Source organism: Elephantulus edwardii, unplaced genomic scaffold (assembly GCF_000299155.1).
Source record: "Elephantulus edwardii isolate Elephantulus edwardi_28Jun2011 unplaced genomic scaffold, EleEdw1.0 scaffold00017, whole genome shotgun sequence".
Taxonomy (NCBI): domain Eukaryota; kingdom Metazoa; phylum Chordata; class Mammalia; order Macroscelidea; family Macroscelididae; genus Elephantulus; species Elephantulus edwardii.
This window is the reverse complement of record NW_006399767.1, coordinates 27228881-27239796: the sequence shown is the minus strand read 5'-3', so window position 1 is coordinate 27239796 and position 10916 is coordinate 27228881. Positions and strand designations below refer to the sequence as shown.

At 39.6% G+C, this 10916-nt stretch overlaps 1 protein-coding gene across 2 annotated transcripts in view; it reads right to left on the bottom strand.

Annotated features, from left to right (window-relative positions):
* LOC102852439 (chromosome unknown open reading frame, human C6orf106) overlaps nt 1-10916 on the bottom strand; it is a 111862-nt gene that overhangs the window by 18508 nt on the left and 82438 nt on the right. For both annotated transcript variants that reach the window (XM_006882065.1, XM_006882064.1), the window contains one exon: nt 5530-5858. In XM_006882065.1, the coding sequence (XP_006882127.1) occupies nt 5530-5858 (329 nt within the window). The remainder of the gene's footprint in view (nt 1-5529; nt 5859-10916) is intronic.

The following is a 10916-nucleotide window of genomic DNA, read 5'->3' as shown; positions in this document are numbered from 1 at the left end:
ATGTTGCAAGGAGGGACTGGTCCTTGGAGAGGGACATCATATTTGGCAGAGTGGAGGGGCGGCGAAGGAGAGGAAGACCTTTGATGAGATGGATCGATTCTGTGACTGGAGAGGTGGGAATAAGTGCATCTGAGATAGCTAGGTTGGCACAGGATAGAAGAATGTATAGAGCTCTTGTATATAGGGTTGCTGTGAGTTGCAAGCGACCCGATGGCACATAACAACAACATGGAGGATCAAGGACTACAGCCTTCAGTACAGATTGCACCTCAACATCAAGAAGACAAAATCCTCCCCCCGGGGAGGAGTATCATGTAACATCATGATAGATGGAGAAGACTGAAATTGTCAATGATTTTATCTTACTTGGATCCACAATCAACAAACACACTTGGTATCATCAGTGAGGAAATCAGGATATATATTGCACTGCGCAAGTCTGCTGTCAGGGACATCTCCAAAGTATTGACGGGCAATGTGTTAGTCTGAAGACTAAGGTACCTCTAATTCAGGCCATTTTTTTGTTTGTTTGTTTTAGGCCATGGTCTTCTAAATCACTTGCTATTTCTCTTGAGAGGTGGACAAAGAAGAAAAGATGACTCTGACTTGTGGTGGTGGAAAAGAGTACTGAATGGACAGCCAAAAATAAACCAGATACGTCTTGGAGAAAAGTGCAGCCAGAATGTTCCTTAGATGCAAGGATGAAGCAGCTCTGTCTCACACACTCTGGGTGTGTTTCCAGGAGTGACTATTCCTTGCAAAGGGACATCATGCTTGGAAAGGTAGAGGGTCAGTGAAAGAGAGGAAGACCCTCAGCTAGATGAACTGACCCTGTGAGGGAATCAATGGGCTCATGTGTGTTGGAGATGATGAGGATGGCACAGGATAAAACAGGGCTCAGATTTGTGGTTTATAGGGTCACTATGAGTCAATTCACACTTGAAAGGCACCCGACAGCAAGAGGTACAAAAATATGTTTTATTCTTACCACCCAGGTAGTCGTTACCACTTTAAAGACTCAGCAAACAGGAAGTTCATAAAAAGGAAGATGCTACCAACAATATTTAGTTTACACTATAATCACTTCTTTCTGTCTCTTTTGCATCATGATAGTATTAGCCATGTTTTCCCTTAATTATCAACTGGGTCTCCAGCTCACCAGGAGGTATTTAGGGAGATCTCAGATTCACACATCAGGAAATATCTTTTAGTAATGTAACATCTGGATTTGATTTCCAATTCCACCTCTCAGTAATTATGAACAAGTTTCCTAGCCCCTCAGTTTTTGCTTCCTTATCCAAAATTGAGGAGAAATGTGGGGTCAAGACTGGTGGACGATTTATCAACAATCTGCATTATGTGGATGACACTACCCTGCTTGTTGAAACTGAAGAGGACCTGAAGCGCCTGCTGCAGAGTGTCAAGGACTGCAGCCTACAATATGGATTGAGGCTCAATGTCAAGAAGACAAAGATTCTCACCACTGGACCAACTGGCAGCATCAGGATGGATGGTGAAGAGATTGAGATTGTACACAGCTTTAGTTTGCTTGGCTCCACAGTCAACAGTCTTGGCACCAGCAGCCAGGAAATGAAAAGGCGCATTGCCATGGGAAAGTCTGCTGTTAGGGACCTCCCCAAAGTACTGAAGAGCAATGGTGTCTCTCTGGAGACTAAGGTGCGTCTGATACAGGCTTTGGTCTTCCCAATCACTTGTTATGCATCAGAGAGTTGGACAATGACCAAGGAAGATAGAAGGAGAATTGATGCCTGTGAGCTGTGGTGCTGGAGAAGAGTATTGAGAATACCATGGACTGCTAGGAAAACAAACAGATTTGTCCTGGAAAGGGTTGAATCGGGTGGCTCCTTGGAGGCAAGGATTCTGAGGCTCCGTCTAACATACTTTGGACATGTTGTGAGGAGAGACCGGTCCTTGGAGAGGGACATCATGCTTGGGAGGGTGGAGGAACAGCGCAGGAGAGGAAGGCCCTCTATGAGGTGGACTGATTCAGTGACTGGGATAATTGGGATGGGAGTGTCAGAGACAGTGCGATTGGCACAGGACAGAGCGGAGTTTAGGGCTGTTGTACATAGGATTGCTATGAGTTGCAAACGACTCGATGGCACATAACAACAACAACAACATCCAAAATTGAGAATGATATGTGTTAAGTACTTAGCAGCATGCCTGGCACATACTAAGAGTTAAAAAAACACAACTCTGGTATATACCTGATCCTACCACTTTATTTAGAACACTTCACAACTTCTAGCATGCCCATCTTTAAAAATAAATGATATATTCTCAAGCCAAATATAACTGTTTTAAATTACTGATGCTTTAAAAGTCTCACCTTTAGCAAAGATTTCATATATCTACTGGTATACATTTAAACACAGCACGAATTATTTTTCAAAACTATCTGTACTGGAATTAAAAGATGCATTGTAAAAAAAAAAAGATGTATTGTGATGGTAAAGTCTGTTGTTAGGGACCTCTCCAAAGTACTGAAGAGCAATGGTGCCACTCTAGGGACTAAGGTGCATCTGATACAGGCCATGGGCTTTGCAATCACTTGTTATGCATCAGAGAGTTGGACAATGACTAGGGAGGATAGGAGAACTGACTGACACCTTTGAGCTGTGGCGCTGATTCATCCTGGAGAGGGTTAAACTGGGAGGCTCCTTGGAGACAAGGATTCTGTGGCTTTGTCTGACATACTTTGGACATGTTATAAGGAGGGATCGGTCCTTAGAGAGGGACATCATGCTTGGGAGGGTGGAGGGACGCATGAGGGGAAGACCCTCTATGAGGTGGATTGATTCAGTGACTGGGGTAATTGGGATGGGTGTGTCAGAGGCAGTGTGACTGGCACAAGATAGAACAGGGTTTAAGGCTGTTGTAAATAGGGTTGCTATGAGTCACAAGCACATATCAACAACAACATCTGCATTGGGAGCTCTGATGGCCTAGTGACAAGACATTGCACTGCAATCCCAAAGGCATGTGGTTAGAGGTCATAGGAGCAGGATGGGCAGTATCCTCCCATGTGATTAACTGCCTCTTAAAACCCACTGGAGTGTCAGCTATGGGTCAGTTCTGACTCTATAGTACACAATAACAACATACAGGTAATGAAAAAAAAAACCCCAAACAAACCACTAAAACTATCTAGCATTTTCATTTCCTATTTCTCACAGAACATAATTTAGGTGAATTAATCTCCTGATTATATGTGTCTTAGTTATTCTGTCCTTAACGCTTACTGGTGTCCAGTAATTGCCCTTCCTGTATTCCCAAATCTTATCTAGCTTCTGAAAAGTTCTTTTAACAATGCTATCTCTATTTCTTCTCAGCCTTCCCCAATCCATTCTGCACTGCTAGTTAAAAATCATACACTTTCATCACCAAGCTCACTGATTAACACTATATACTCCATTTTAATGGAATTTCTAATTAGTTTATACATGCTTCATCTCCTCTACTGGAATATAATCTCATAGTGGGTATGGAACACATGTTTTATTCCCTCTTGAGTCTCCTACTATATGATGTAATTTCTCTTAAATAGGTACAGACATGTACTTACTGATGACTTTCTATAACCTTTTTATAAAATTTCTCAAATCTTAAAGCTGATGTTTCGGTCAGAAAACTTGCTGGATGCTTGTCAAAGTGTTTTCTGAGTCAGATTCAGTTTAGATTATGATAAAAGAAAGCCTTCAGTTTCTCTTTCGGATCCAAGATTCACATGTTGATGCAATATAGCCAAATTATCTCATAAATGCTATTTCTGAATGACTGAAGAGCCATGAAAACGTCACAACTTCAAGAAATATCTCAACAGCCTCTTCTAAACCCATCCCTTCCAAAAGCAGCAGCACCTTGTAGAACTCAGGGCATAGCTGGCAGAGACGAATTATCACTCCCCAGCCAGGAACCACCCTTCTTCCAACTCTACAATGACGGGCTCAAGTCAGGAAGCTCACAGCTGGGTGAAGGGACTTCTATTATACAAAAGTACTGAACAACTGGTTTTGCCAACTTTCACCTTCCTATTAAATTCAATAACCTCAAGTTTACATTCTAACAGACAGCTGGCACAGCCTAGGGTCTGGTTATCTTATCACTTGGAATAATTATATGCTGAAAGATTAAATCTGGGGGGGGGAGAAGAAATAAGAGCTCAAAGAAAAATTTTATTAGTGTGTTAGGATGGTAAAATCTTTTCATCAAAAACAGGTTATTTACTGCCTTGCCAATTAACTCCTCTTGTAGCCTATAAAACCAACCCAACTCTGCAAAAATTCTTTCTAAAGATGAGCCAATCACTCACTCACTCATTCACTTACTCACTCACTCAATCCTTTATTAAACTACTACTGAATGATGTCTCTCTTGCTAGACCATGTAGAGAAACAGGATTCAATCACCAGGTTTCTTATTTTGCCTCTTGAGCTAGACTCTCTCTAAACACACACTCATACCCCACTGGTAAAAAAAAAACACCATTTCACAACAGAGCAACTTGCACCTTAAATAAACATCAACTTTATTTTTAAAATTTAGTGGTGAACGCCAACATGAAGCAAGGGCAGGCTTAATGGTCTATGTGATAATGGGTCTAATGTCACAGTATGATTAATCAAAGAAGGTGGAACAGGGACGTTCAGAGGACCCCGCCACATAACCACTTAAAACAAGAAGCTCTCAGCAACAAAACTTTATTTCAACCAACAGAAGCAGCCGCCACCACCAATCTCTATCACCTGAGAGTGTGGAAGACCCTGTTAATCAATCCAGCACAGAAAAACAAACCAAGAAGGCAAACAACTAAGAACAGGGTCTCACAATAATCAAGAGTATTTAAAATCATGGTTAGCTAAATAAACAAAGAATTCTCTCATTTATTTTTCATATGTGAAAAAATATCACTTGGACCATCTCTGAATTGTGAGTGAGGAGGCTGATGGCTATGGCTATAACAGACTAAAATTATATCACCAAGGAGACATGCAAACAGGGTAAATAAAATAAAAGCCCAATGATATATTTAGAATTGAGTTTGTCCTTCCACCCCACCCCTCAAAATCAAAGAAAACCACCACTATGTCACCCAAAACAAACAAACAAAAAACTCAAACAAATCAAAGCAGAAACAAATTCTAAGGATATGTTGTTACTTTAGATTAGTACCTATTTACACTGTGAACATGACAGGTGATATTTTGAATTATTTTAAAATACTAAAGGTAAGGAAGAACTTTCTTCTTTCAACCCCAAACCAGAGCAGAGAGACAGGAGTAAATTATAAATATAAATATAAATGAAGCAACATCTACAGGACATGAAAATTTGGGGGAGGGGAGAAGGGGTAGGTTTTTGTGTTAATGCCGTTGGAAAGCTAAGCAGTCTTAAAGAACCTCCTTGAGGTGTGAAATTCTAGGCTTTTAAGATGTGCCATGAAGGGGTATCACAAATCCCAGTGCCCACCACCTACCCCTTCTCCTCTTCTCCGAGGGCACCTACCTTACTGTAAGTCACTACTGATAAGTTGTTTGAGTGACTGCTGGGGGATAGATTTACAGAGTTCTGTGAGAGTCTATTCTGATCTTGCTCAGTTTGGTCAGGAGCAGGAGCCCATGTGTTTTTGCTGATCGAGTCGAACTCGGAACCCCCAGGGTCTTTTAGGTTGTTTTCATCTGATTGTCGGTTCTTTTGGGGAGAGGCAAACGGGTTGAAGTTTCCTTCTACCTTGCGATGTGGCTGCGTGTTGAACTCCGTTTCAAAAGATGACAGCTGCTGCGTTACTCCTAAAAGTCCACCCACCTCCACACTCAGAATCACCCAGATGACATCTGAAAGAGAAATGCAGCTCAGGTCAATGCTAATCATGCCTTCAAGGAAACTCTGCTTGTAAAACATTTACCAGTGGATTCTAATGCACAACCATATTTTGAAATCATCATTTCAGAGGACTAATATGCTTAATATACAAAAACTTAAAAGCTATTAGGGCCATAATTACCATTGTATTTTTGTGTTTTTTAACTTTTAAATTACTTTGTAAGTTTAAAACTCAGCAAATACAGAGCTGGTTTAATTTTTCAGTTTCCAAAAAGCAGCTTATAATTAGTAGAATTATAATGTTTCAGTATCTCTCTACCTTTTTTTTGCAATTTAGAGTGTCCATATGTTGTCCAAACCAAGACAACAGATAATGAAAGAGGAAGCCAGTTTTATCAGCACAATAGGTGTAAACCAGGACTAATACAAGCGAACAGGGACATATATCCCTCTGGCTATTATCATCTATGGGATCAAATATACCAAGAACGTAGTGGGCCTCAGAGTTTCTAATTAATCCAAATTAATACTAAATTTTTCTCAAAATTATAAAAAGAAACCCTACTTGTTTATATTTAAAACTACGTCTATATCTACAGTTTATTTTTTAAAAAAGATGCACCATATCACATTTTGTCAAAATCCTGTTCTTGAATTTCTCAAATGCCAAAGCTGTTAATATAGAACTATTGAAAAATGAAGAATCCGTTTTCTGTGATGTTCAGCACCTACTTCAGAGAATAGTGGCAACTACTTTCCTGCTGGTAGCTTTTTAAAAAGTAAAGTACAGAGAGGCCAAGAAGCTTTGAAGTATATAAATTTTGCTGGAAAGAAATATAAAATATATTTCAGGTAAAAACTGCTCAAAGGCTGAAAGGAAAAGGCAAATAAATATAAACAGGTAGCTATCTAGAAAAAGAGAAAAACAAACCTGTGCTGCATTTCTAAATGTTTAATTTGGGTTCTGTACTTCTAGAAGAGGAACAGTATTAAATGTCATAGTCAAACAGCTCTAAATCAGTATAAGTGGGGATGCAGTGACCTCTGCTGTTCACTTGTAGAGTCAGCAAGCACTATACTGTCTAACTTGAGACACATTTATCATTAAAGTCGTAGTCGATCTGTATTTGAACAAGTACTACAGAAGTTCAATCTGTTAATTTTAACATTATAAGCGAGGGTAGGCAGCATGTGTCTTAATTTAGAAATCTAGGGCAGTGCCATGAGTGCTGGTCAGAGGATTTTGAACTCAAGGTTCTAACTCAATCAACTAACACCTAGTTGATATGGGAAAGAACAATCCAAAGGCAGGTAGCTTGAGAGAGGTCATCTCGCATTCATTCTCTCCTAGCTTTCTAAACAATGGCTGTATTCTTTCACTGTTCAATTTTTCTCAATTGGATATGATCTGCTTTAAAGTACATGTATTACAACTTGTCTTCCAACTCTGTTTTCCAAAATCCTAAGTACAACATTTAATATACTCAGCTGTACATCATACGCTTCATTCTCTTAGCTTAGGATATTAAATGCACAATCTTCCAAAACGTGCTAGTAAATGAGACTGATGGCAAGCACACTTCCTGCCCCTTTGAAAATAAAGCTTCCTTATTATAACTGAGCTTATTTGAGTTTTAAGCTACCTCACTCCTTTTTTGACTGTACCTAACTATTGCTGTGTTCTGTTCACAGGCTCTATCCAATAATTATGAAAGGAAAAAGCCACTGATTTATAAACATCAATAATAAACACTCTTGTTCTTAAGTTATGAGGCTAAATCATTATGAACAATAAAGTATGTCTTCTACATGCTACTGTCTCCGCTAACTCAATAATACCTCTTAACAGAATGCTTTGTTTCTTGAGATAAGAATGATCTTTAATTTCTTAAGAGGTAAATCAGTGCCATCTTGGAAGAAAGAATTCTTTTTTTTTCTTTTTGGTAGGAAAGATAGTTTATTGGATTCGCCCTCCCCGTAAACTGTAAACATGAAGGCTCCGTTCCAAACACTGCCCTGGTGCTCGGCGAAAGAAAACCGAGGCACCACCCAAGGCAATGGGTCCGGCACAGAAGCTGCTGCGCTTAGTGGACACCGGAAGAAATAATTCTTTTAAGAAGGAAAAAGGTGAAATCAAAATGGGGAGGAGAAAAAAGAATGAACTTTAGGCCAGATAATTTTACCATCTGTAATTAAAAAAAAAATCACAACTGGATCTTAAGTGGCCTCTAATACAAATGCTTCATTTTCTGGATAAATGATCTGAGCATTCAGGGTGTGTAAGTGATGAATCCAAGGTCAGGTCAGACTAAGTGGTGACAGAACATTCTAAGCTCTATTGTAGCTTTTTTAATTCTACACAATAGGAACTTGGGACCAAATATTCAGCAAATTAAAGTTACAGTTACTCAACTCACTCCTTTCAAGTAAATTGAAACTCATATACATCCTCCATCAAGTTTCCCAGGCTGTAAATTGAAATAAGGGAGTTCTGGCAGCCTAGTGGTAAGGAGTTGCGCTGCCAATCCAAAAGCACGCAGTTTGAATCTGCTAGCTGCTCAGCAGGACAAAGATAGGAGATCTCCTTCTCTGTGATATAATGCCTCTGAAAACCCACTGGAGGGTCAGCTATGGATCTGTTCTGACTGTATGGAACACAACAATAACATCTTAAAGAGGTAGATCTGGCAGAATCACACATTACGGACTTCACCAGGGCTCCTACAAAGTTATAGTTAAGTCATCCTCATTTCCCAGTCCATAGCATGTTTACTCACAGACATATGATCGACAATATCAGCAACAAGAATATACCAAAGGATGTTACAGAAAAGTAGCCAAAAAATAGTGCCACACTCACAGTTAGGACTTAGTAAACAGATGGGAAAACTTGACCTTAGAAATATCTGGTCTTTTAGGGATTCCTTAAAAGTACTGAAGCCAGAGATTTTTGGATCTAGAGTTCTGTAGATCTCTTATTCAATTTGCCCTTTTACAGATGACAGAATCTTACTGTTGTTGAGTACTGTAAAACTGGAACTGACCAATAGCTGACCCCCTGGTGGGTTTTCAGAGGCAGTATCACACGAGAGGAGACTGCTGATCCTTCTCCTGTGGACCAGCTGGTGGACTCGAACACCAGTCTTCAGGATTACCGTGCAGCTTCTTGCCACTAGGCTACCAGTTCTTCTAAGTAAGGATAAACTTAATTTTGCAACAATATAGTATAATAACTAACTAAAGCGAGAATGTAAAACAGTTACAATCTTTCTTCTCAGAGTCACTGGTAGACTCAGACCACCAGACAAGTGCAGTCTTTGGGTTAGCAGCACAGCTCCCTACAGACTAGGCCACCAGGTAAAGCTCAGTAATTTTATGTATGTATGTAGGCATGTCTGTATGCTAGCCCTTGTTTAAATATGAGCACATATTGACATATGACTTGAATAATTTAAATCCATAAAGATGGACATTCTTCGCCTGTGTGATTTACAGCCTCCCAAAAACAAGACGGAGTGTAGCTGTGAGTCAGCTCCAACTCAATGGTAATTAGTAGTAGCTGTAACAAGTATAGGGAGCTCTGGTGGCATAGTGGCAAGAAGCTGCACTGCAATCCTGAAGGCATGTCGTTCGAGGCCACCAGCTGCTCCGCGGGAAAAGGATAGGCAATCTCCTCCCATGTGATTAAATACCTCTGAAAACCCGCCAAAAAGTCAGTATAGGTCAATTATAACTCAACAGTACACAGCAACAACAGTAAGGAGACCAGCCAGGGGTTTGATTAAATATCATTTCCAATATAAAGATATCAATATGCTGCACTTAGGTAACCTGGGGTTGCTGTGATGCTGAACCTTGTGCCATTGGGGTATCAAATGCTGTTAACGGTTACCCATAGTGGACAGTGCTTGAGGGAGCTCCCAGTTTAAGACAGTTTTGGAAGCAAGAGTGGCATCCACTTCCTAAACAACATGTCTCCAGAAACTATGAACTTTGATTAATGTAAATAGTTGTAGAGGGGCTTCAGGCCTTTGTTCATAGGGTTGCTATGAGTTGTGCTTGACTCAAAGGCAATCAACAACAAACAACTTAAGAAGCAAGAGTTTTTTTAAAAAAAATAGCTGATTCTAAGACTAGGACAGGGAAAACACAAGATAAGTATGTGTACTTTCTAATGTCAAAGGAAGGAAATGCTCAAAACTCCAAACACAGAAGCCAATGCCTAAGAACTCCATATGGTCAAGCATGAACAATCTCAGCAAAAACAGACAAGTAGCACTGAATTATAACCAAAAGTATAAAATTACACATTAGTCTACAGTTATAAAAATGGCAGAGGTGACATATTCCTAGAGAAAAATTCTAAACAATCTATGACCCCCTTTCAGGAGGTAGATCTTAATTCCATCCTTTCTCTTCCTACCTCCTCAGTGTTAATGTGACCTCAATGTCATGATTTAGATCCAAAGAATACATACAGGAAGGAAAGGGAAAACAGTAATTTTACAGTAGAGAAAGCTGTTAAGCACATTAGTTAAACAAGTAATCAAGGTTAAAATGACGATGATTATATGTTACTCTTAGGTACTCCCCATCTCCCATAGGGCACTTAGTCTGTGATGTTTCTCACACTCAAAACATCAGTCTTTTAAGTAAAACATCTAACATTAGTGGACATTTTATGGGGCACTTGCCAATATTGCTCAAGATCCTAGGGTTATGAAAACCAAGAGAAGCTAAGAAACTGCTACAGACATTTATTAGGGAGATAACGACAACTAAATGTAATGTGGTGCTGTGAGACTGGTTTCAAAAATAGAGAGCATTACTAAAAAAACTAACGAAATCCAAATAAAGTCTAGAGTTTTGCTAATAGTAACATACTAATGTTGCTATTTTAGTTTTAAAAGTGAAACCACTGTTATCAATGGGTAACTGGGTATATAGACGCTATCATTTTTCCTATAGGGTTTTCTGCTTGGCTCCACAATCAACATTCTTGGCACCAGCAGCCAGGAAATTAAAAGACGTATTGCGATGGGAAAGTCTGCTGTTAGGGACCTCTCTAA